The sequence below is a fragment of the Peromyscus maniculatus genome, chromosome 4 (genome assembly GCF_049852395.1).
Source record: "Peromyscus maniculatus bairdii isolate BWxNUB_F1_BW_parent chromosome 4, HU_Pman_BW_mat_3.1, whole genome shotgun sequence".
Taxonomy (NCBI): domain Eukaryota; kingdom Metazoa; phylum Chordata; class Mammalia; order Rodentia; family Cricetidae; genus Peromyscus; species Peromyscus maniculatus.
In genome coordinates, this window is record NC_134855.1 from 148,792,186 (window position 1) to 148,818,326 (window position 26,141).

A 26,141-nucleotide genomic window follows, 5' to 3' on the forward strand; every position below is an offset into this window, starting at 1 on the left:
GCTGTTCCAAGTTCCCTCTGGTTACGGAACAGTTAAAGGGCTGGGGACAGGGGTACACAGTCTAGGGTGCGTGTGCTGCTCCTGCAGAGGACCCAAGTTTGTCTCCTGGAACCCAAACCAGCTCATAACCACTGATAACTCCAGCTCCAGGGGGATCTGACGCCCTCCCTGGTCTCTCTGGGTACCTGCACTCATGTGCACAAGCTCACGCACACGCGCACGCACACACACACACACACACACACACACACACACACACAATAAATCTTTACAAAATAAACTTCACAACCATTCCCCTCCTTAATCATATCTTGAACTGTAACAGAATATCATTCCTCAGTATATTTTAACTGGGTGGTAGGGCACTGTTCCTTTAGGATGTCCATCTCCAACACTCTCGCTAGAAAATGGTCCGTCACAGATTGGATCTATGGAGGGACAAATAGGGATCTATGTAGTACACAAGTACTGCACACTCTCTGTCTCTCTCTCTGTATAATTCTGGAAAGGGACTCCAGAAAAGCTAAGAAGTACCATCTACTATACAAACTGAATGCAAGAGAAACCCCAAACCCAAACACCTTTATTCCAGTTGGAAAATCAAATCTGGAACATGGAAAGTCAAACTGTAAACAAACAAACGCATCCAGTCCCTAATGCAGTGAATTCCAACTCCTATGGGAACCAGCCTTGCGAACTTTTAAGACAGAGGAACGGCTTGAAGGAGGCATTAGGTAGGTCTCCACGTTGTTTCCCCATTAAAAAATTACATAAACCGTATAAAATACAATTTATTACAAGGGACCAGGAGCCTCTTACAACATTCCTCTTGTCGTTTCTCCGACAGCACCCGTCCCCCTCCAGAATGTATCTGAAGCACTAATCGGGTATGGAATCAGCCGGGCAGAGCAGGGCAGGGTGTGCGGCCCCGTGGATGATGGAGTAAGTCTGCTTGGGCAGTTCTTGTTGAGAGGAGAATATGGGCGGTGCCGTGGTGGCCACGGCGATGCTCTGGCCTCCATCGCTCACCACTGTCACCTCCGCAGTGCCCTCCTGAATCAGGGCGTTAAGGCCTTCGAAGTCCGAGCACGTGATACCCGAACTGGCAATGAACGTCTGGTTTCCCGTGCCTTCCTGGGTCCCGGCTGGGGTGGTGGGGATCAGAGTCTGTTGCAGGGTGGCCCCCGCCGCCTGTTCATGGGTGGTCAGCAGAACAGTTGGCTGACTCAGGGTACCTGCTTCTCCAGGACACCCGGGGGCCTGAGGAGGGGTGATGAGACTGACCTGGCGTAGGATCTGCAGCCGGCCGTTCCCCGGGAGCTCCTCTGGGGTCTGGGCTACCAGGGTGGGGGGCACAATGTTGACAGCGGCGGCGGCCGCTTGGACGATGGTGTTCGCCTGAGGTACCTGATGGCCCACGATGATCTTGACCCTCCCCTCGCTGAACTGAGACACCTGGCCGGACTGGAGGGGGACCTGGAGATGGCCCACGGTGAGGGGCGCAGCCGGCTGCTTGCTGGCGTCAAGGTGAAGCTGCACGACGGTCACATCCGAGTTCTTACTGTCGTGGTACTCACTGTGCTGCCTCTTGTGGCTGCGGAGGGAGTCCTCCCGCATGAAGGAGGCCTCACAGATGTCACAGTGGAACGTCTTCTTGGCATCCAGCTTGGTCACCTGCCGGCTGCTCTGCCTGCCGGTGTCCTTCCTCTCCGGGGCCTCGGTCTTGAGCATGTCGGCGTGGAACTTCTTCATGTGCTTGCTCAGGTTACTGGGCTGCTTGGTGTCGAAGCTGCAGTAGTTGCACTTGAACGGGCGCTCCGTGCAATGGATGCGCTCGTGCACGCGCAGCGCGGCCTTGCTGGAACAGGAGTAGCTGCACTCCGGGCACTTCTCCGGGTGCTCCGACTGGTGCAGGCGGCTGTGCTTCCGCAGGGTGGATTTGCTGTCACCCAGGAAGTCGCAGTGCGGACACTTGAAGTTATTCCCGCTGTGCTTGATGCGGATGTGCGACTTGAGGTTCCCCTTCATGGTGCAGCGGACATTGCAGAACTCGCACTTGAAAGGCTTCTCCCCCGAGTGCACACGCATGTGCCTTTTCAAGTCTGAGCTGATTTTGAACTTGGCACTACAGAGCCAGCACTGGAAGGGGGCGTCCCCTGTCAACACAAGGTGAGTTTCCATAAGAACAGGCAGGTTAAAAACGACAACAAGGATCAACAAGGATCCCCCCGAAGCACACACCAGAAAACGGCTTATAGCAAGGCAGGAGGCTGGCCCCCTCCTCACCGAAGCTCCCAGCGGCCCTTGGGATTCTGTTTGGTATCCAAACCCCAGTCATCACCATGAGTGCTGGCACAGCCCCACCCCTAGAAAACCCAGAAGCGGGGTGGGGTGGTGGTGGTGGGTAGATGGGGGTGGTGATTTTTGAAAAGAGCCATTTAACTGTCCTGAATAGGATCTGCAATTCTACTCCTTACAGCTTTTTATTTTATTTTATTTTATTTTATTTTATTTTTTTTGAGACAGGGTCTATGTAGTCCTGGCTGTCCTAGAACTCACTATGTAGACCAGGCTGGCCTCTAACTCACAGAGATCTGCCTGCCTCTGTCTCCCTAGTGCTGGGATTAAGGGCGTGTGCCACTACACCTGGCTTCCTTATAATTGTCTTTAAAAATGATTTCATTTCTAATTTTACACACACACACACACACACACACACACGCGTGTGCGTATGTGCATGCCAATGCAGGTGTCTGTGGAGGCCAAGAGGACTGGATCTCCTGTGAGCTGCCTGGAGGGCGTGCTGGGAATTGAACCCAGGAAGAGAGACTGCTGAGCCGTCTCTCCAGCCTCTTTCGTAGCCCAGTTGGAAGCCGACGGCTGCATGACTTTGCATCCTTCTGGATTTTGATTGAACTGAGCGTTGTCACAGACTTGTTAACACATTTCCAACGGTCAGTGCCAGGCTGCATCCGTGAGAGGCCCCCACCCCCACGTGACGGATACGCCGAGGATAGTTCTTGCCGATTTTTATTAATAGAGACGTGTTTATTGCACAAGACTTACTTTTCCCTTACTGCCAGCCATGCTCTCTGCTTGGGAAGAAGTTACGGAATCCAGCTGCTTGAGTTTTTGGTTTTTTAATTTGTATTTGCTGAAAGGTCAACGGGGAGAGCGAAACTACAAACACCTCAGTGGATGTGACATCCGGGTCCAGATTAGTGGAGGCAGCGGTCACCAAGCAAGCAGCTTGCTCTCCAGAGTAGTGTTTCCATGTGCACTGCTGTGTACATGCTGTGTGTATGTGTGTGTGTGCACGTGTGTGTGCGTGTGCAAGTGGGTATGTCTAAGGACAACCTGGGGTGACACTCCCAGGAATGCTGTCCACCTCCTTTGAGACAGGGTCTCTCATTGGCCTGGAGTTCACAAACTGGGCCAGGCTGGCCACCAAGCCCCAGGGATCCACCTGTCTCTGCCAGCCCAGTGCTGGGATCACAACGGCGCACCATGGCTGACATTTTCATGGGACATCTAGGAGCCGAGCTATTAGTGAAGCATTTCCCCAGCAATCCAACGATTGTTCAAGCAAGTGAGCTAACAGCGGTTCAGAGGTTAGGTTGGTCCTGGATGGTAGGAGCCATGCCAGGCACACTACAGGGTGGTCTTGTCCTTGCTGGCAACACCCTACAAGGTAGGAGCCCTTACTAACTCTGTTCTGAGCATTGCTATGCAAATGAGTGGCTCCAAGCCACGCTGACTCCAAAGCCAGGCAACGAGTCGTACACGTAACCCGTGCTCACTTTCTCAGGGCGTGCTCTCTGAAGACCGTGATCACGCTTCACGTGTTGGTAGCTGGCCAATGACGTCATCCTGAACTGCCTAATGCATTCAACTAGAGCCTGCAGGGATCAGCTGAACACAGTCCCAGAAGACCAAGATGCCTGAACTGGACGTGGGAAGCTCCAGCCTGGGGCCCAAACCCTGGCCACTGGTGGTTTTATAAATAAAGCTTATTGGACCAGGGCCACTCTCCTCTGCCGAAGACTGAACCCAGGCTTCATCCACGCTAGGGCAGCACAGCTGTTCCAACCTGGTTACTGTCCCACGGCCATTTTCCCGGTTAGTTCTTAGTGTCAACTCGACACAATCCAGAGTCACCTGCGTACCTCAGCTGAAGAATGGCCATGCCTGTGAGGAACTGTCTCACAGAGAATTGATGGGGAGGGCCTGGCATCACTGTCCTAGGCAGGTGAATCTGAACTGTGTAAGAGAGCTAGGAGAAAACAAGCCAGGGAGAGCCGGCCAGCAGCGTCCTCTGCTCTCTGCTTCAGCCCTGGCTTTCCTCAGCGACGGGCTGTGACCTGGGAAGGGCAAGTCCTCTCTCCTCTCAAGCTGCCTCAGACCAGATGTGCATCACAGCGACAGAAAGACAAGGAAAGCGACCACGGGTAGACAGTTGCTGTGTCGGCGGCCACTTGGCCCCTAAAGCCCAAGGTATTTCCTAAGTAGCCTTTTTAATTAATAAAAATGGAGTGTGTGTGGCAGATGTGGACACCAGAGACCAACCTCAAGCACTGTTCCTCAGGAGCGGTCTACTCTGTGTTTTTGTTTTTTTCGAGACAGGGTTTCTATGTAGCCCTGGCTGTCCTGGAACTTGCTCTGCATACCAGGCTGGCCTTGAACTCGGAGATCCACCTTTCTCTGTCTCCCAAGTGCTGGGATTAAAGAGGTGGACTACCACCGCCAGGCCCTACTTTGTGACAGGGTCTCTCATTGGCCTGGGGTAGACTAGGCTAGCTGCCAGTGAGCCTTGGGGATCCTCCTGACTCCGCTCCCATGCCACCATTAGAGGTGTCTGCCACTATGCCACTTCTTACAGGAGTTCTAGCAATCCACTCAGGTCCCCATGCTTGAGTGGTAAGCACAGACTGAACCATATCCCCAGCCCCAAGTGTTTTTCAGTAAACGTTAGCCCCCCCCTCTTCAAACAACATCGTCCCCTTGCGGCAGTTTGTCAAAGCTCACAGAACCCTTCTACAGGAAGCTTCAAATGCACAAAACAAGCTAAAACAAAAACAATAGGAATACAGAAGAAACCAATTGCATTGAGACGGCTGTTAAAACCACTGTAAGAATCACGGAGAGCAACGTGTACCTTAGCGGGGATTACACAGCCACCTAGCGGCGGGTCTCGGAACTACAGCAGCTTCTAGACTGGTTTTCACACAATGTACACTCACCCAACTGCCATGATTGCTTTGAAACCCGAGAGCTCCCCCGGGCGACAAGTTCATAGTATTTGCTCAAAGCGGAATAACAGACATTTCCTTTTGTTCTTCTTTCATCAATTCCATTAGTGACAAAATCCAGAAAACAAAAACAAAAACCCATAACCAAATCTCATAGCTAGGGTGCAGAGTTAACATCACTTTTCTAGAGGTTGAGATCTTTTGAGACAGGGTCTCTTGTAGCTCAGGCTAGCCTCTAACTTCTCATGTAGCTGAATGTGACCTTGAAATTCCTGTTTTCACTCCCCCAAGTGCTGGGATTACAGGTGTGTACCACTGTACCCCGCCTATTCTTTCTTTTTTTAATCACAAATATTTTTTAAAATTATTTGATTATTTTGTGTGTATAGGTGTTGTATCTGCATGTGTGTGTGTGTGCGATGCCCACAGAAGGAGGATCCGGACCCCCAGGACTGGAGTCACATGGTGGTGAGTCACCACATGCACACTGTGGATGAGACCCGGTCCTCCACAAGGGCAGCAGGTGATCCTAACAGCTGGGTCATCAGTCTGACCCCACGACTATTTCCCAGTTTTTCTTTTTAGTATATCTGGATGCTTTAAAATCATACTAGTTACTTATTTATTTACCGATTGAGCGACTCTGTGTGTGTGTGTGTGTGTGTGTGTGTGTGTGTGTGTGTGTGTGTGTGGTGTATGCATGGACATACGACAGCACGTGTGTGGTGCTCAGGACAACTTGTGGGAGTGTGTCTCTCCTCTCACCATGTGGGTCCCGAGGACTGAGCTCATGAAAACAAGCCCTTTCAGCCACGGAGCCATCTCTCTAGACCTAAATTTATCCCTTCCCTCCTTCCTTTTTTTCTTTTCTTTCCTTTTTTTTCTTAGACAAGGTTTCATCGTGTAACCTTGGCTGTCCTGGAACTCGCTCTGTAGTCCAGACTGGCCTCTAGCTTGAAGCAATCCACCTGCCTCAGCTTCCCCAGTGTTGGGATTAAAGGTGTGCGCCACCACTGCCCGGCTCTGAATTTTTTTTTTTTTTTAAAGATTTATTTATTTAGTACAGTGTTCTGTCTGCATGTATGCCTACATGTCAGAAGCGGGCACCAGATCTCATTACAGATGGTTGTGAGCCACCATGTGGTTGCTGGGAATTGAACTCAGGACCCCTGGAAGAGCAGCCAGTGCTCTTAACCTCTGAGCCATCTCTCCAGCCCTCTGAATTTATTTCTTAAATGGAGTGTGCTGGCCAAAGCTCTGGTGTAAGTTCTGCAGTACCAGTGACTGCACCCTCCGCCCCTAGCATCCCACGGAGCAGGGTTTAAGGATGCTGCAGAGTGATTGACAGACAGTTGTAATGAAACTGACAGCGCTTTCCTAACTTTCGGTTGTAACTAAAATGATCGGCGGCACAGAGCCTCAGCCTGGCCGGCAGGTGAAACAGTGCTATTAATGTGAAGTTGTCCAAGTGTCACAAGCAGATAGAAAACAAAATGAATACTCCACGGAGACGACACATAACTGGCACACATTTCAAATGCTAGGAAACACGCCTTCCTACAGCAATCTAAAGATGCCACTAACATGACTGAGTTCCACCCCGTAAGCCCAAGTGGGCCTCTGATGGTGTTGTGTGGATTGGGCACCGCTATGTAGCCCTGGTTGGCTCTGAACTCTTCAATTTCATCTTCTTTTTGTACATATGTTTATTTTTCTTATGTGTGCTCACATGTGTGTGAGTGCACATGGAGGCCGGAGGTTGACGTCAGTGTCTTCCTCCATCACGCTCAGTACGTTTTACTTACTGAGGCAGGGTCTCTGGATGAACTTGAGGCTTGCCTAGTTAGTCTGGCTAGTCAACTTGTCCCAGGGACTCCCCACCTCCTCCCGAGTGCGGGAATCACAGGCAGGCCACCATCCTTACCCACCCTGTGTTATGTCCTTAGCATGGCAAGCAGTTTTTCTACTGAGCTATCTCCTTAGCCCAGGCTATGAACTCTTGATCGTCCTGCCTCAGCTGGGTACTTGGCTTTGGGGTGTGAGCCACCAGGCCTGGAAGAACCAGATTGAGGAAGTGGAGCTGAAAACAGAACAGACTCCAGACAAGAGGCTGGGGACCAGTTATATCAGTGTCTTAGCCTGCTGCAAGAGATCACTCAGATATCCCCCATCTCCCACCTCCCGTTCTTTGTAGCCTCTGAGTCCTAAATTACACAAGCTCTTTGGACAAGGGCAGGGTGATGGGCTGTGACCTACATCAGGCTCAAAGGTCACTGGATTTGGCCAATACTGTTCAGCAGGATCAACCAGACTTGACGCAAAAGTTTATTTGTTGTTGTTGTTGTTTTGTTTGGTAGGGGGTTGCTGAGAAAGGGTCTCATGTAGCCCAGGATGGCCTCAGACTGGTTACATAGCAGAGGCTGACCCTGAACTAATGATCCTCCTGCTTCTACCTCCTGAGTGCTGGGATGACAGAAAACAAGTCCTGACAGGCACTTTGGAATGGCTCTGTCTTTGGGAGTGTCTCGCTCACACATCATGAGAAGGTTGCTTCTGGCTAGCCTGCTGGTCCCAGGAGAATGACGACAGACGTGTGTGCACAGGTAGATCACTCCAGCCCAGGGTGCAGTGACTTCTCGTCACAGCCAGTGGCCTCTCAGACTTAAAACGCACCCGAGGACAGAGAGTTACCTACAGGGGCCTCAGCTGATGCTAACTCAGCATGTGGATGGAGGAGGCTGCTGCATTTATAGAGGTTTCGGGGAGGGGAGGTTACTAGGGAACCAAAACCTTGCCTCAAAAACGTAATTCACACTTTACAGCAAACATCTATCAGTTAAACTTAGTCACCCCGCACACTGGGAAACAGATACCCAGGCAGCTTGGGCTTGGAGGGTACAATCAATGATTGATAGCAGAAGAGACGTTCACTAAAGAGCCCAGTGGGCCCTGAGCAGAGTGTGGAGGGGAAGGCAATGTAAAAAATTTACTTCAGTCAGGCATGGTGGCACACGCCCTTAATCCTAGCACTTGGGAGGCAGAGGCAGGAGGATCTACATGGTGAAACCTTGTTTCCGAACAAAACAGAACACTGGAGTTTTTACTTATGAGTATGTATCTGTGTGTGTATGAAGTGTGTGTGTGTGTGTGTGTGTGTGTGTGTGTGTGTGTGTGTGAACCATGGAGTCCAGATAAGGTCCATGGATTCCCTAAAGCTAGAGTACAGGTGGCCAGTTGCAAGCTGCCCGATGTTTGTGCTAGACTTTGGTTCTCTGGGAGAGTAGCAAGCACCCTAAACCACTGAGTCATCTCTCCAGCTCCCCTAGCTAGGTTTTTATAATTTATTTACTTTCATTTTATGTGCATTGGTATTTTGCCTGCAGGTATGTCTGTGTGAGGGTGTCGGATCTTGACCTTACAGAAGTGAGCTGCCATGTGGGTACTGGGAATTGAACCCGGGTCCTCTGGAAGAGCAGCCAGTGCTTTTAACCACTGAGCTTTCTAGTCTCCCTCCAACTATCTTTTTAAAGTTAGACAAAAGCATGGGGACCAAGATCGTGTCCAAGAAAATAACCTCTAAATGAAGACCAATGAGAAAGTGAGATCCTAACGTCCAAACCTCCAGAGGATTACCCTGGTGCCAGGAGGCCTCCCAGGTCCCTTGATTGTTAGAGGAAGAAATATCTACAGCTGAGTCGAGAAAGAGGAAGGATGCCCGCTCCCCAGCTAGACTTAAATCATATAATTATACAGGAAACCAAAGCATTTTTTCTCCTTTGGGACAAGGTTTCTCTCTGTAGACCAGGCTGGCCTTGAACCGCCTGCCTCTGCCTCCTGAGTGCTGGGATTAAAGGTATGTGCCACCATTCCCAGCTCAGGAAACTCAAAAGTTTCAAAGGCAGATCCAGTAGCAAAAGGGACGCCAGCCTACACTAAAACAAAAGAGAGAAAGCCCCTTCTCTGGCCTTTGCATGCATGTGTACCTGCACAGCGCCCTCTGCAGGCAGCAGGGGCAGTTCCTCCCAAGTCTTTATTCTTTCTTTCTTTCTTTCTTTCTTTCTTTCTTTCTTTCTTTCTTTCTTTCTTTCTTTCTTTCTTTCTTTCTTTCTTTCTTTCTTTCTTTCTTTCTTTCTATCTATCTATCTATCTATCTATCTATCTATCTATCTATCTATCTATCTATCTATTTGGTTTTTTGAGACAGGGTTTCTCTGTGTAGCTTTGTGCCTTTCCTGGATCTCGCTGGCCTCGAACTCCACAGAGATCCGCCTGGCTCTGCCTCCCGAGTGCTGGGATTAAAGGCGTGCACCACCACTGCCCGGTGGTCCTCCCAAGTCTTTAGAAGTGGTCCAGAATGTAACCAGAAAGGATGTCCCAAGTGGGCAGGGCTATGAGCCAGAACTAGACACTACCCACCCCTCAACCAACCCTGAACAAAGGGGGGATATGCCAAGAGAGACTTCAGACATGCGTGGGACCAGTCACAGGTAGGGCTCTCACCTTCCCCATTCCCAAAACCAGAATTATTGTCAATGTTGGGGCTCCAGAATGTCACAACCAGACCTCTTATCCTTTTCTGACCTGACGGGCCTCACTCAATCCCTGATCCTATGGCTGGGTGAGATTTATGGGGGTCCTGGAGATGGTGTGAATGTCAGAAATGAGCCTGATGGTGGGACAAACGTGGTCTGTGACTGTTTGCATGAATGGTCCTAAATCTTCATCCCTCTCCTCTCCCTAACCTTTGCCATGCAGTCTTGTTGTGGAATATTAGTTGAAGATGTGTTACATTTGCTTATGCTGTGGAACACTGTTTTAATGATGCAAAGATGTGTTTATGTTGCATTTGTTTAACTCTGTGAAGCTGTGTTACTGTGCCTGTCTAAAACACCTGATGGTCTAATAAGGAGCTGAATGGCCAATAGCAAGGCAGGAGAAAGGATAGGTGGGGCTGGCAGGAAGAGAGAATAAATAAGGAGGAGAAATCTGGGAGGAAAAGATCGAGGAATGAGAAAAGGAGGAGAGGAGAACTCCAGGGGCCAGCCATCCAGCTACACAGCAAGTCACGGAGTAAGAAGTAAAGAAAGAAAAAAAAAAAAAAGTAAAGAAAGGTATGCAGAAATAGAGAAAGACAGAGAAAGCTAAAAGCCCAGAGGCAAAAGATAGATGGATAGTTTAAGAAAAGCTGACTAGAAACAAGCCAAGCTAAGGTGGGACATTTATAAGAAATAATACACCTCCATGTGTAATTTATTTGGGAGCTGGGTGGTGGGCCCCCCAAAGAGCCAAGGAGTAAAAACCACCAACTACATAATCTGGTGGTGGCTTGTCCCCTGGGTGAGCTCAGTTCCATCCCTGACACCAGATCCAACCTGTGACTCACTTTAGGCACCAATGTGCTGATTGTGGACACATGCAATCAGAGGCTTCTTCAGTGGGCCTCCACATTGGGCTTGCCTGCCTGTTCCTCTGTGGAGATCATGACAAAGCCAAGCCTGGGCTAGCCCATGGGTCGGAGAAGAGAATCAGAAATAGATGGGGTGCAGCCTGATCACCTCAGGCGAGACCAGTGCATAGCCAAGAAACCCACATTCGGCTGCAGACACCTCCTCACGTGCGGTTAAGCTGAGCCAACCTAATAGCAACACCAACCTGCTGACCCGAAGCCTGTGAGTAACCTTGGCTGCCATACCCCATCGGGACAGGGGATGGCCCTTACGAAGCACCACTGTGCCATTCACTTGCTGATAGACATGCCAAAAAACTCCCACTATTACCTAACCTTAGCGGCCTGCTCTGCTCTGCTGTCTTTGCTGTGTGTGCATGTTTTGCAGTGCTGTGGAGACAACCCAGGACCTCCCACGCGCAGGGAAGAGCCTTACCCTAGTCCTTGCTGTGTGCTTTCTGATCAAGGCGCACTATTCTGAACACGTCCGTTCATCATTTAAAAATGACTGAACTAACTGACTGTAACTCGGACGATTGTTAAAAACGCATTGTCTGTATCTATTTCTTGGGATACATTCCCTCAACCCCGCGGGTATACAGTTACGTAAAAACACAGGAGGTGGCCAGCGGCCTGACAACCGCCTGGTGTCACTGGGACAGGCTCTTTCAGCAGATGCAAAGGAAAAACAAAACGTCGGTTGACTACCCCTGCTCCTTTAAAATTGTTTCTTTAAGACAGGGTCCCATGTAGCCCAGGCTGGCCCAGGCTGGCCTGGTACTCTGTATGCAGCTGAGGATGACCTTGAACTCCGGATCCTCCGGCCTCCACCTCTTGAATGTTGGGGTAACAAGTTCTTGCCCACCATGCCTGGTTTATGTGGTACTGGGGACTGAACCCAGGGTTTCACACATGCTAGGTAAGTGCTCTACCAAAGGAGCCACATCCCCAGCCAGAATTAAAAATTATAATAATAACAACAATAATGATTTTTTTTTTTCCAATTTAGTTTTTTAGAAACAGGGTTTCCTACAGCCCAGGTTGGCCTTGAACCTGATATGTGGCTGAGGATGATCTGAACTCCTGATCCTCCTGCCTCCACCTCTCCAGTGCTGAAATTTCAGGTTCTCCACACCTGGTTGATGTGGTACTGGGGATGGAACCCAGGACTTCATACTGTCAAATCAGTCACACCTCTAGGTCACGAATTAAAAAGAATTTACAAAGGTCAGTTAAGAGACCAGGTTGCATATAGCCCAGATTGTCCTCAAACTCCTGATTCTCCTTGCCTCCACTTCTCCAGCGTTGGGGTTACAGCCCTATGTATGCTGGGCAAATGCTCTACCCACCAGCCACACCCCCAGCTTTTCTCCCCGCTGCCCACGGACTGGCAGGTGCCCGCGCTGGGATTCGAGGCGGCAGAGCACGGCTTACCTGTGTGCGAGCGCAGGTGCACGGTGAGCTGGCTGGAGTTGCGGCTGGCGTAGGGGCAGATCTGGCACTTGAAGGGCCGCTCGTCCGAGTGGATGCGCAGGTGCTTGTTGAGGCTGCTGCTGTCCGCCGCCGCGTAGTCGCACGTCTTGCACTTGTAGGGCTTGACGCCCGTGTGGCAGCGCATGTGCGTCTTCAGCTTGTCCTTCCGGCTGAAGCACTTCCCGCACACCTCGCACTTGTGGGGTTTGTCACCTTTGGCGCACACGCAAGCCGCGGCGGGAAACAAGATTGGAGAGTTAACTTTTACGCCTGACACCTTCGGAGAGGACCAACCTGCAGGCTGCCCCAGGGGTGGTTTAGAAACCCCGGGGCATGGGGTGGAGTGGTGGTTCCTGCCGCTTTGCTTATTAGACTTTTCAAACAATCTTTCCCTAAGATGGATATGAATTCCTTATTAACTAAGACACACAGCAAGTAAAAAAATAAAACATTTTGTTGTTTCTGGACAGGGATCCCTATAGCTCAGGCTGGCCTCAAACTTGTTATGTAGCCCAGGCTGGCATTGAACTTCACTAGCCCCTCAATTTCTGAGTGCTGGTATTACGGGCATGCCTCACTACGCCAGACTTTAAAATAAGAATGTGGTAGTCTTTCTGCTTACCTTCTGGCTATTCTGCCCCCTTTACTTGCTCCCTGAGCCTTACAGGGCTGAGCACTCATCCGCCCGACTTCTATCATCTTATTAATTTTGATTGTGTTTTTTTTTTTTTTGAGACAGGATCTCACTACATAGCTGTCACTGTTCTGGAGCTTGCTCTGTAGACCAAGCTGGCCTTGAACTTATAAAGATCCTCCTGCCTCTGCCTCCCAAGAGCTGGGGTTAAAGGTGTGTGTCACTATACTTTTATCATATTTTCTTTTACCGCATTTTTTGATATTTAAATCGTTCCAATATTTTTCCCTTTTATTTTATTTTACAATACCATTTAGTTCTATCGTTCCAATATTAATGTATTATTTCATACTACAGACACAGACACTAATGTAATGTGAAGCAGCCCTCTCGTCTATCCATTCCTTTTACAGCCTGGGGCCAGAGTGGCCTGCCTTCTGAACGGCCTGAGCCCTCACAGTGGCCTGGGTGCTGTTTAGGTCTCCCGGCTAAGGCAGTGTAATCCAACCCCGGATGACACAGGTGAGCACGTGACCAAACTCACTTTTGATCTGGAGCACCCCTATTATTAAGTGGGTGTGTACTGTCATTTCTCTGTGTGGGCATGTGCATGCCACGGCACGTGTGGAGATCAGGGGGCAACTCGCACGCGTTGGTTCTCTCCCTCTACCGTGAGGGTCTTGGGAATTGAACTCGTTTATAATGTCTTTAGGCTTATCAGCAAGCACCTTTACCCACGAGCCAACTCGCCAGCCCGGTATTGTGTGTGTGTGTGTGTGTGTGAGCATATGTGTACATGAGTGTGTGTGTGTGGTGTGTGTGTAGAGAATAAACTAGGGTCTCGGGATTGCTAGGCAAGTGTTCTATAACTGGGCTACAGTCTCACCTCTTTTTAATCAATTTATCTTGGTGTATGTGTGTATTTTTCCTTTAGGACAAAAACCTCTGCCAGCTAATGTCTTTTTCTTTCCTTTTGACACAGAGTCTCAGGTTGGCTTTGAACTCGCTATGACCCTGAACTTCTGTCTCTACCTGCAGAGCACCGGGAATGCCAGCATGCACCACCGCGTCCCACTGATGCCAACCTGGGGGGAACCCAGAAGTTCGTGCATGGTAGGCGAGTGCTCTACCACTGAGCCACGCCCCAGCCCCTCACACTGATCCGGACACTCCACTCTTTGAATATCCTGCCCGTGGATCCTTTATTTCATCCTCTTTACAAAGCTGGGACTGGAATCCAGGGCCTCCTGCTTTCCTGGCAGGTTCTCCACCACTCCCCGCTGGCTTCCTTTGCTCATAGTCATTTCTGTCTTTTCCACATCATTAACAGCTAAGGTGGAGTGATTTTATTTTATGGATGGGCCATAAATTACTGAATCCATTTCCCACTGGCCAGGAAAAAGAATGGAGCGCGCGCGCACACACACACACACACACACACACACACACACACACACACACACTCACATGTGTGCGCACACACATGCGTGACTGCACAAAGACAGGTAATACTGAGATGGCTGTAGGGACTAAAGGCATCTATCTACCATCAAGTCTGAGGACCCCAGTTTAATTTCTGGGACCCACACGTGGCAGCAAAGAACAGATTATGATAGTTGACCTCTGACCTTCACAGGGACATGGTGTGCATGTGAGCATGTGCACACACACATGCACAAAATAAAGCTTAAAAATAATAAAGACATACAATATTAAATGGGAACAAGAATACCTTATTTACCTAGTAGGAGATGATAAAATTGTTTGTCTGGAGCTGGGCACAGTGGTTCATGCCTTTAATCCCAGCACTTAGGAGGCAGAGGCAGGCAGAACTCTGTGAGTTTGAGGCCAGCCTGGTCTATAGAGTGAATTTTAGGGCAGTGAGAGCTATATAGTGAGACTCTGACTCCCAAAAGCCCACCAAAAACAAACAAACAAAACCCCAAAATAAGTCTTAGGCCCTATATCTGCAGGCAAAAATTGAGAATATTGCAGCGTAGACTATAAAGGTGCCTTTGAGGTATACATTAGGAAGTGAGATGTCATTAGTAGGATCTTTACTCCTACCCTTCCTTCTGTTTTTGTCTTTTTTTGGGGCGGGGAGAGGAGGAGGGGACAGGATCTCTTTCCATAGCCCTGGCTGTCCTGAAACCCACTATGTAGACCAGGCCAGTCTTGAACTCACAGAGATCTACGTGCCTCTGCCTCTTAAGTGTTGGGATAACCACACCACTGAGATTTTCACTTTATCCTCTGTAGATCAAGTATGTACAGAGCCCGGCGCTGACACAGTGTGTCAAAGCTAATCACTATCATGTCAGAGTAAGGTTTGGCATTTAAGAATGCATCTTAATAAAGATGGGGGTAGGGGGTGGAGAGATGGCGCAGGGGTTAAGAGTACCACTGGCTACCCTTCAGAGGTCCTGAGTCCAATTCCTGGCAACCCACGGTGGCTCACAACCATCTGTAATGAAATCTGGTGCCCTCTATTGGCATTCAGGCATACATGCAAGCAGAACATTTTATACATAAAGAAGGAAAATATATCTGACAATTTCTTTTTTTTTTTCAGAGTTGAGGACCAAACCCAGGGCCTTGCGCTTGCTAGGCAAGTGCTCTACCACTGAACTAAATCCCCACCCCCTGATAATTTCTTAAAGACGGTCATTTTGTTGAGCTGGGCTCTAACTCGGCTGGTAGAGCACTTGCCTTGCATGCACACGGCCCAGGGTTTGACCCTCAACATTGCAAAAATAAAATCATTTTATCGAAACTGTTAGCAGTTGAGTTACAGATTCCTGGCTGGGTCATCTCGCAGCACTGTCTGCTGCCTGGTGCTGCCTGTGCCCACTGGATTGTCAGTTTGCACCAGGGGTGGTGCCTGTGGGTGGTGCAGGGGCCGGGTTCCAGCAGCTCTGCTGGGCAGAAACCGCATGGCTTCCTCGCCACCAGCCCCAACCACCCTCCTCAAAAGTGGCCAGTGAGACCCTCAGGTCGCCCTGCTGTCCAGCGGTGCCTTCAGAAGATGCATAGGGATGGACCTGTGATTGCTGCACCATGCGACTTCATCTCCACTGTCTTAGCTAGGAGAAAGCTAGGAGCCGCCTCTGAGCATGTCTGTAGAGAGGTTTAACTGAACGGGCATGGCACCATCCCTGGTCCTGAACTAAACAAAAAAGTGAGCTAAGCATCAGTGTTCATCTCTCTGCTTCCTGACTGTGGATGCCCTGTGACCAGCAGCCTCATGATCCTGCCACCATGGACTGTACCCTCAAGCCAGGAGCCAAAACAAATCCATCCTTCCTTCTTTTCTTCCTTCCTTCAAGTGGCATTGTTGGACGTCTCACAGCAACAATAAAGTAATGAATATGCCTTCGTTTACACTCTGACCTAGTTTTCCCAATTGACATGGATAATGAGAGCAATTTACTTGAGGAAATCTTAGCCCCCTGAGCCCATATGGGGGGGAGTCACTACTTGCTTATGAAATTTGGGTAATCAGAATAAATCCACGGGACCTGGCAGTGTGAGGTCCAGTGGACAGGATGGGGACCCCAGTGCCACCCATGGGTCACAGCTGATAACTGTTAGCTATGTGAGTTTCCACACAGCAGATGAAATATGAGAGGACCCGTTACTCCCTGGCTTCTGCATGCTTCCCTTTTGAATTTACACCCCTGTGTCAATTGACCAGGAACCTCTCAGACTTTCTCTAAAGCCGCCCGGCAGCAATTCTTTCTCTATCCAAAACATCTGGAAAACATCAGCATGCAAGCTGGCCTCTCTATCTCTAGGGGCCTGCAACTGTGCATCCAACTGGCTCCGGATCAAACAATATTTGAAGCATAAGCAATAGCCGCATTGAGAAGACTGAGGAGCTCTGTGTGCGGTTGGCATTCTGGCAGGATGGGGCAGCCAGCCACAGTGCAGCGCGGTGTCTGGAGGGCAAATGTGGGCCCTGTGCAGACACCGCTTCACCGTCTCTAGGGATGTTCACATTCTTAGTTTCTGGCATCTTTGGGGACCAGGGGCTCCCTGAAAGCAATCCCCTGAGGATCTAAAAGGATGACCGTATTAAGAAAATTAAAATACCCCACTTCATTTTCCTTTTTCTTTGCATTGATGTTTTCTCTCCTTTAAAAATCTGATTACATGCGGTGGTGGCGGCGGCGCACGCCTTTAATCCCAGCACTCAGGAGGCAGAGCCAGGCGGATCTCTGTGAGTTCGAGGCCAGCCTGGTCTCCAAAAGTGAGTTCCAGGAAAGGCGCAAAGCTACATAGAGAAACCCTGTCTCGAAAAACCAAAAAAAAACAAAAAACAAAAAAAACAAAAACAAAAACAAAAAAAAAATCTGATTACATTAAAAACTGTGTGTGTGTGGTGTGTCTGTGTGCTTGTGTTCACACTTGAGCATGTGGGTCACAAAGTGCACATGGAGGTCAGAGAACAATGCCCTAAAGTTCCAAAGTTGGTTCTCTCCTTCCAGCACATGGGTCCCCGGGAGTGAGCTCAGGGCATCAGGCTTGGTGGTACACTCCTTTTCCTGCTGAGCCCTCCCTCTGTTCTACAACAAACCACATCCTGCTCCGCTTTTGATATCGCAAAGATAACACACAGCCTTTGTGTCACAGGTAAAGACGGCAGATGTATGGGAGCTGCTCTCCTTGACCAGGTGTGGTGGTGTGCACCCAGGACCCCAGTGAGGCACGGGTATGGAGAAGTGGAAGCAAGCCTAGGCTACACAGTGGGTTCTAGTCTAGCCTATGCTACATAGTGAGATCTTTTCTAAACAATTAACATCAACAACAAATCAAACAAACAACCCAAACAAAACGTGTATCCTCTGGTTTGATCCCCAGCACTGAAAACAAACAAATAAAACAAAACCTTCTTCTCTCTCTACTAATGTGATGTGCCTACACAGACGTTTACATTTCCAACATGGATGCCGTCTGCATCTGGCGCTAATTAATCATGGCATGTCACTTCTCACATGGCTATGGCCAGTCACATGGCTATGGCAGTTCCTGGCCTTCCGGCTTAGCACTCACTTTCTCCACTGGCGGGTTTTTATTGCTTTGGATATGTTTCCGCCAAAACCACGTGTACAAACAGTATCTTTATCTACTTTCTACCCTTGTTCCTTTGACCTCTGTGAGGCTTGGCCCTTGTCATATGTCCGACATCTCTGGGTCCCCAGCTCCTTGCTGGGTGGGTGTTCAGGGTACCCTAGCTAATGACATGTCACTTACCCGTGTGGATCTTCAGATGTCGCTCCATGTCCTTCATGCCGTAGGCAGTCTTGAACTGGCAACCTGAAAAAGTCAAGAGAAGATAAAGTCCAGAGGGATTTGAAGTGGCAGAGACTTGCCTCACCACAGCGAGATGGCCAGCAACACAGGAAAGACACTGATGTCACATGCCAGACACAGTACAGCATCGCTGTGGCACAACCTCAAAACCGAAAGGAGCCATCAGAATGACGCATGAACTTACACTTTACAACAGTGGTTCTCAGCCTGTGGGTCACGACCCCGTGTGTGTGTGTGTGTGTGTGTGTGTGTGTGTGTGTGTGTGTGTGTGGTCAGTCACATATCAGATATTTACATTACGATTCATCACAGTAGCAAAGGTACAGTTATGAAGTAGCAGAGAGACAATTTTACGGTTGGGGGTCAGCACAGCATGAGGAACTGTATTAAAGGGTCGCAGCGTTAGGAAGGCTGAGAACCCCTGCTTTACAACATGGCCCGTAGGCTAGAAAGATGCTGTCGTGAACGGAAGAGACAGACAAATGCTTGACGGTCCTGTTCAGAGAAGACTGAAGATCCGTAAGAACCAGTGTAAGGAGGGCCGGAGATGGTGCAGCGGTTAGCGCACTGGCTGCTTTTCCGGAGGACCCAGGTTTGGTGCGCAGCACCCACACAGAGGCTCACAACCACCTGTGACTCTAGTCCCAGGGGGTTCCATGCCCTCTTCTGAGTACCAGTGGGTACCAGTCACATGGGGGGTATAGACTTTCATGCAGGTGAAACACTCATAAATTTTAAAGAATAAAGAGAATTCACAAAGAAGCTGGGTATTGGTGCTTAGGCCTCCGGTTCTAACACTAGGAGGCTGAGGCAGGAGAATCATGAGTTTGAGGCCCACCAAAGCTGTATGGTGAATCCCAGGTCTGCTTGAGCTACAGAGTGAGGACCCAGTCTCCCCAACATTAAATCCTAAGCACCCTGTCTGTACTCAGCACAGAGCCCCCTTTACCCGGATAGCAGCAGCCCAGCCTCTTCTGCGCAGGCGGTGTGGTGGGCTTTTTGGTGCGTGACTTGGCGGGGAGAGAGATCACGGTGGCTGTCTGGTTTTCATTGCTCTCCGCGGGCAGGTAGGTTTGATAGCCATGTTCAAAGACGAATTCTGGAGCTGAAACTAAAGGGTGCAGTGGTCATTAATTGCCACAGGATGACGCAATGCACCCCAGCTAGTGAGGCACACGGTCTGTGGAAAGAATTTCCTTTCTCATTCAAAAGTCAAGTGTGTGAACTGTAGGGGTGGCTCAGTGGTTAAGAACACTGGCAGCTGCTCTTCCAGAGGACCCAGGTTCAATTCCCAGCACCCACACAGTGTGGCTCACAACCTTCTATAACTCCAGTTCCAGGGCATAGGAGGCCCATTTCTGGTCTCCTTTGATACCAGGCAGGCTTGTGATACATAGACATACGCAGGGAAAAATACATACATTAAAAAAAAAATCCTGGGCTGGAGAGATGGCTCAGAGGTTAAGAGCACTGAATGCTCTTCCAGAGGTCCCGAGTTCAATTCCCAGCACCCACGTGGTGGCTCACAACCATCTGCAATGAGATCTGGTGCCCTCTTCTGTATACATAATAAATAAATAAATCTTTAAAAAAAAAAAAAGAAGAAGAAATCCTTTAAAATTGGTTAATTTTGGTATGTGACAGTTTTTATTTGCACTTAAAAAAAAAACTATTAAAGTTAATAAAAAAAAATCCAGTGGCCAGGTGTGGTGGTGTACACTTTTAATCCCAGCACTTAGGGAGCAGAGGCAGGTGGATCTCTGTGAGTTCCAGGTCAGCCTGGTCTAAATATGGAGTTCCAGACGGCTACATCTATAAACAGGGACCCTGCCTCAACCCTCAATCTCCTAGTAAACACAAGCGCTTTAATTCCAGCACTCAGAGTTCAAGGCCAGCCTGGTCTACACTGTGAGTTCCAGGCAGTCAGAGCTACTCATTTAGCTATGAGGCATTGTTAACTGCAGGCAGATGTACAAGGCACTTCGCTAAGAGCCTCAGAGTCCTAAAAATCCAGGACTTCTCTCAAAAGACACTGGCACCCTGGAAGTCTCACGGCAATTTGGAGGTAAAAAGAAACAACAAACAAACAAAAAATGTAAACACAAAAGAAAACAAAAAGACTCCAGATGAGCTATCATTAAAAAGATAAGAGAGGTAGTCTTGAACTTTTTTCTGCTTATAATTTTTTTGTGTGCCCATTTTGTGAACAGCGTTCTTGGTTTAGGACTTGTAAAGAAAGGTCTTGACTCCTTTGCTAAGATGGCGCTTGCCCATGGGAGGCCTAGTTCCAAGTGAAGGCAATCTATGTTCACCGGAGACAGGCAAGGCAGAGGGGTCCCGTCTTTACCACTTTATTTCCAGAATATATTGACTTGAATCAACCCAGACTGCCATCACTACATAGCTCTATTTGCCAAAGAAACTCACACCATAGGTCATTTCCCTCCAAGCCCACAGACCCAGCTAAATGAGAAACAGCAGACAAACCACAGCAGAAGTCGGTTGGCAAAATATTCACTTCAGCCCGGTGGTGGTGGTGGTAGGCAGAGGCAAGTGGGTCTCTGTGAGTTCAAGGCCAGCCTGGTCTATATTGTGAGTTCCAGGACCACCAGGGCTACATAGAGAAACCCTGTATTGAAAAAACCAAAAAACTTCACCTCCGAAACCGTCCAGGTCATTGAAAATGAAACCTGAGAAACTGCCACAGTCCGGAGGGATCTAAGGAGCCGTCACAATACAGAGCAGTGTCCTGAACCTTCACAGTTAAAGATTTATTTATATTTTATGTATGTGAATGTTTTACTTGCATGCATGTCTGTGCAGCATGTGTGTGCCTGGTGCCATTGCAGGTCACTGGATCCCATGGAATGTGGAATTACAAATGGTTGTGAACCACCACGTGGGTGCTGGGAACTGAACCCTGGTCCTCTGTCTGTAAGAGTAGCCAGTGCTCTTAACCACTGAGCCATCCCTCCAGACATTGATTTTAACATGTGGTTTCCTCCTCCTCCTCCTCCTCCTCCTCCTCCTCCTCCTCCTCCTCCTCCTCCTCCTCCTCCTCCTCCTCCTCAGGATGGTTTTCTTGAAGGGTAGCTGGCCTGGCTTGATTTTTGTCTTTAAATCATGCCTCCTCATCAAGGTCCTCAGCTTCACTTCCGGTGCCCACAGCATCCCATTCTGGGTTCCTTACCAGGAAAAATCAGTTACCAATATGGACTTCAATCTGCACTCCTGAAACCATCTGGGGAGACATGGTTTCAGCTGAATCCCAGCAGTGGCCAGGTGGACCCCTTTAAAAAAATCATGAGGGGGCCAGAGAGATGGCTCAGTGGTTAAGAACACTGACTGCTCTGGCAGAGGACCTGGGTTCAGTTCCCAGCACCCACGCGTCGGCTCACAACCATCCGTAATTGCAGTTCTAGGGGTATGCATACAGTATAAACTCAGAGGCACACATATGTGCACATTAATACACGACAAATAAATAAAACTCCTGTTAAAAACCTGTGCGTGCAACACTCAGCTCCCAGCACACCTCCTCCCCACGGTCACATTTCTGAAACACACACTCTGATCTCTAGTGAGAGTCCAGGGAGGCTCACCTAGACCTTTCTAGCATCCTCATGACGCTGTCACTGATTTGTGTCGGATGACACCCGGGTTCTGACAGTTTTTGGCATCTGAGCAAACTCAGTTTCCAGTTTTCTCAATGGGGAAATGTCGTGGGACGTCTGGCCAGTTAAAGCCAGCCGTTGGGTCCTGACAACCACTGCCCCATCTCCACGCCCAGGCTCTCTGAGCAGCCCACCAGCCTGTGTGCTCATGGCTACAAAAGCCAGTCAGTGTTCAGAGCTCAGTGAGCTGATCTGTGGCTCTGTAGGAGCTGGGAAGGTAAGAATGTTGCGAGCAGGGTAGACGGTGGAGGCCTGGCTCGTCAAGTTTCAGAGGGAAGCCAAGACTTTCCCGGGCTTTTGTGTGAAGATTCTGTGGTTCTGGTTAGCGGGGCTGAAGAATCAGCTGTGATTGGTAAGGGACCGGAACCATTATAGTGAAACCTTTGCTTTGCTGGGATGCTCGATGCTGGTCGGCTGGAGCTGAAAATTCAGCAGTGATTAAGAAGAGACCAGCATGGTTGAGGTGAAAACTTCTGGGAAGTGTTCCCTCAGGGTCCGCACACAGAAGCTGTGTTCCAGACACGGCCAAGGTTGTACCTTGTGCTGACCGGTGAACTTGGTAGTGTTAGGAGTCACCTAGGCGCGCAGATGGTTTTGAAGGTGTGAAGGGGTCATGGAGAGCAGCTGAGACTTGGCTCCGTGTGGTAGGGCTGGAGTCCCTGAAGAGAGCCCAGGAGAGGCTATTGAAAGTGCAGCCCAGTAGCAGCAGAAGACTCCAGCATTTTGGAGACACCAGTGCCATGGGATGACCACCAAGAACAGCAGCAGCAGTGGAGTGTTACCAGCCGGAGCCTAGAGGACGAGCTGTGTGTGCTGTAGAGGGCGGAGCTGGAGAAGTGACCCAAGCCCCTTGGAGGAGCCCAGAAGATCGTGAGTGAATCCCAGACAATTGGACATGGAGTTATTTACAGTGCTGGAGTTTGGGTTTGCTTTGTCAGATTGTGACTGTGCCCTGGTTCTTCCCTGTAGTGGTATTTGCCCTGCCCATGACCTTGGGCTAAAGGGCCCATAGGAGGCGGTACTTCCTGCTGTTGGTCGTGACCTCTGATAAGGGGTTGGAGAAGGGTCACGTGCTCCTTCTCCCTGCTCCTGCCTGCGAGGTGGGTTCCCTCCTGGTCAGATCAGAGGACGACTTCAGCTGTGTACTCCGTTCTGTATTCGTGAGTGTATTTCCTCAATTTATGTCTTAATAAATTATGTTAGCCATTTAATAGACTCATGTGGATTGATCATAATACTTCCCTCTTGAAAGTATTTAACTTAATTTTGATTTTTTTGGTTGTCCACTTCCCTCCCCACCCAGACCAGGCTGGCCTTGAACTCACAGAGGTCCGCCGGCCCCCTGTGCCTCCACCTCCTTTAATGCTGGGATTAAAGGTGTGTGCCACCACGGCCCAGCTTAATTTTGATTTTTACAGGAGTCCACAGCTGAAAGAAAGACTTTGAATTTTTATTTTAAAAGTTTTGGGATTTTGAAAGAGATTTGGGATTTTGAAAGAGATTGAACTTTTATTGTGTTTGAATTTGTAAGGACTGTGGGACTTCTAAAGTTATCTATGTTTTATATTGTGATATTAATATTAATGAGTTACCTTGGGGATAAATGATAAAGGAAAGGTTCTAAATGTGTCTGTGTGTCAAGGTGACAGGGGTCAGTCGTACTGGCTGGTGACATGTCAACTTAACACCAGCTAGAGTCATCAGAGAGGAGGAAGCCTCAACTGAGAAAATGCCTCCAGACTGGGCGGTAAGCAAGCCTGTAGGGCATTTTCTTAATTAGTGACTGATGGGGGTGGGCACATTGTGGGTGGTGCCATGCCCGGGCTGGTGGTCCTGGTTCTAGAACAGCGGTTCTCAACCTTCCTAATGCTGCGGCCCTTTAATACAGTTCCCCATGTTGCGGTGACCCCCAACCATACAATTATTTTTGTTGCTACTTCATAACTGTAATTTTGCTATTGTAATGAATTGTAATGTAAATAAGTATCTGTGTTTTCTAATGATCATAGGTGATCCTGAGAAAGGGGTCACAACCCACAGGATGAGAACCACTGTTCTCTGAGCTTGCAGGCTGAGCAAACCATGAGGAGCAAGCCGGTAAGCAGAATTCCTCCATGGCTTCTGCACCAGCTTCTGCCTCCAGGGTCCTGCCCTGCTTGAGTTCCTGTCCTGACTTCTTTAATGATGAACTGTGATGTGGCAGCGTAACCCGAATAAACCCTTTCCTTCCCAAGTTGCTTTGGTCGTGGTGTTTCATCACAGCAACAGAAACCGTAAGATACCGAGCCTCAGTTTACTCCCCTGTCAATGGGAACATCTCCATGTTCACTTCACAAGGTTGAATCTGGTGGCTCCTTTTGTGACCAGCAGCTCCAGCCACTAAAACTGGACTGATCTGGACTTGGACTGCCTTTCGCTAAACTCCCAACTGGATCTGGTGGGGGGAGGGGTGGGTAGGAATCCTCCCCATCTGCGGGACTGAGGGTTTCCCTGAGACATGGAACTAACACCAGGCTGGTGGGGCTTGCTACTGTGACCTCCCACTTTTGTCCCACAGCCGTCCGAACTGGGAGGCCCCTGTGGTGGAAAAATCCCCAGAGTGGGGTGAGTAGGGCAGTGTATGTGTGACCTCCACAGGTCAGCTGACAGGATGCTTGAAACCCTCTTGAAAGGCAAGCATGGGCCTCCTGAGTCGGGGCTTCTCCTAACTGTCCCTCTCTTCTGAGGAACCTTCCAGTTTCTCAGGGGGGACATGGCGATATTCTAGCTATGACCCCTTCTTGGAGTCATAGTTTGAACATCTTCTCTCTCATTCCAGAGACCACTCTTCCATTCTCATGTGGCCACTGCTGCTCTCTGAATGTCAAGATTAGATGCGGATGGAAGCATGGGAGGTGGGGGCGGGGGATGGGCAGGTAAAACCCAGCAGGGACAGCTGGGCACAGCTGGGCACAGCTGGGTTCATTCTGGGGATGGCGCTAATCATATGAGATTCATGAGTCACCTAGAGGCACAGTCACAGGCTAAAAAGAGTCTGCAAGTGTGAGCTGTGGGGCTCGCTTTCTTTCCTTTTCTTTATTACATTTCTTATTTGTGTGTGTATGTATGTGCTGCTGTATATGTGGAGAAGTCAGAGGATAACCTGTGCGGATTAGTTTTCTCCTCCCACCGTGTGGGTCCACAGGGTTAAATTCAGGTTGTCAGGCTTGACAGTGGTGCCTTTACCTATTTTGCTGGCCCTGGCCTCAGTGTTTTTTGTCTGGAGAATGGGCCTTTTCCTTCCTATCTCGTGGGGTGGCTGGGAGGGTTAGAGACGAGGTGTGGAAAGCTGCTAATGCACTTGTCACTTGTCACGTGACTCCATGGCTCCCGGGCAGCAAGGGACTGCCAAGAGAAAGCGTGGCTTCGTCAAGGGAAGCATCAGATGAGGGCACGGGAGCCTTCAGGAACCATCCCTGACGAGGGTAGGACTGAGGCCCTGGGCCAAGTGAGTGACTCCCCAACCTGCCAGAGCCGTGGGTCCCCCTGGGAGCTTATTATGGTGATGCTGGAGTCTCCACCCCAGAATCCTAATTCCTCCCGAGGTGGAGCCTGGGTGCTGGTGTCTAATAAGTTCCCCAAGGACCCCGATCTAGTAAGCGGGTCTCAGAACTGACAGCTAACGGAGCAGCCAAGTCCAAAGTGGTGGTGGGGGGTGAGTGGAGTCTAGAAAAGTGTGGCAGAGAAAGGCAAGCAGGGTCCCTTTGGTTGTCTGGAGAGGGACAGCTAAGTTGGGCAGAGGCCAGACACTTGAGGTTATTAGCAGCACATCAGCCAGTGGCCGGCCACTTTATCTGTGAGACTGCACCGTGAACAAGGGCTCCCAGACCCCGGCAGCCATCCTGCCCTCTAGTGGTCTATCACAGAATTCCTGTGGCAGCCCAGGCATGGGGCTGTGGCCAGAGCTATCTGACTGTAGGTGGGATATGAGACTTGCAGTCTGTCTCCGGGGCTTAGATTGTCATCTGCACCATTCAGGAGATGTCTCCCTGAGCTGGGTCCCAAGAGGACCCCATGCCTGGCCTGAGACCACACAGGGACAGTTCCAGGCAGAGGAGCACCATCTGCCAGGGCGCTAGGGTGCTAAGAAATGGGGTTCACTGGGAAAACTGCAAGGGAAAACGTGTGCACCCTGGGTGCACATGTGTGTGCCAGGGAGCCTGTGTGTGTAGACTGTCACCAGGTGGCACCAGCCAGGCAAGGCTGGGAAAGGCATTTTCAGCAGAAGGAACAGAGAAGCAAACGGCTCAGAGGTCAGTGTTGAAAAACAGCAGGCAGAGTGTAGTCCAAATCCTTCCTCGCGCACTGCAGAG

General features: G+C 49.6%; 1 protein-coding gene across 1 annotated transcript in view; it reads right to left on the reverse strand.

Moving 5' to 3' along the window:
• Positions 1-563: 563 nt before the first annotated feature.
• Zfp64 (ZFP64 zinc finger protein) overlaps positions 564-26,141 on the reverse strand; it is a 33,706-nt gene continuing 8,128 nt past the window's right edge. The window contains exons 3-6 of the mRNA XM_016007456.3: positions 19,065-19,226; positions 18,056-18,118; positions 12,130-12,381; positions 564-2,156 (exon numbers count right to left, since the gene is read on the reverse strand). Coding sequence (XP_015862942.1) covers positions 880-2,156; positions 12,130-12,381; positions 18,056-18,118; positions 19,065-19,226 — 1,754 coding nt within the window. The 3' untranslated portion in view covers positions 564-879. The remainder of the gene's footprint in view (positions 2,157-12,129; positions 12,382-18,055; positions 18,119-19,064; positions 19,227-26,141) is intronic.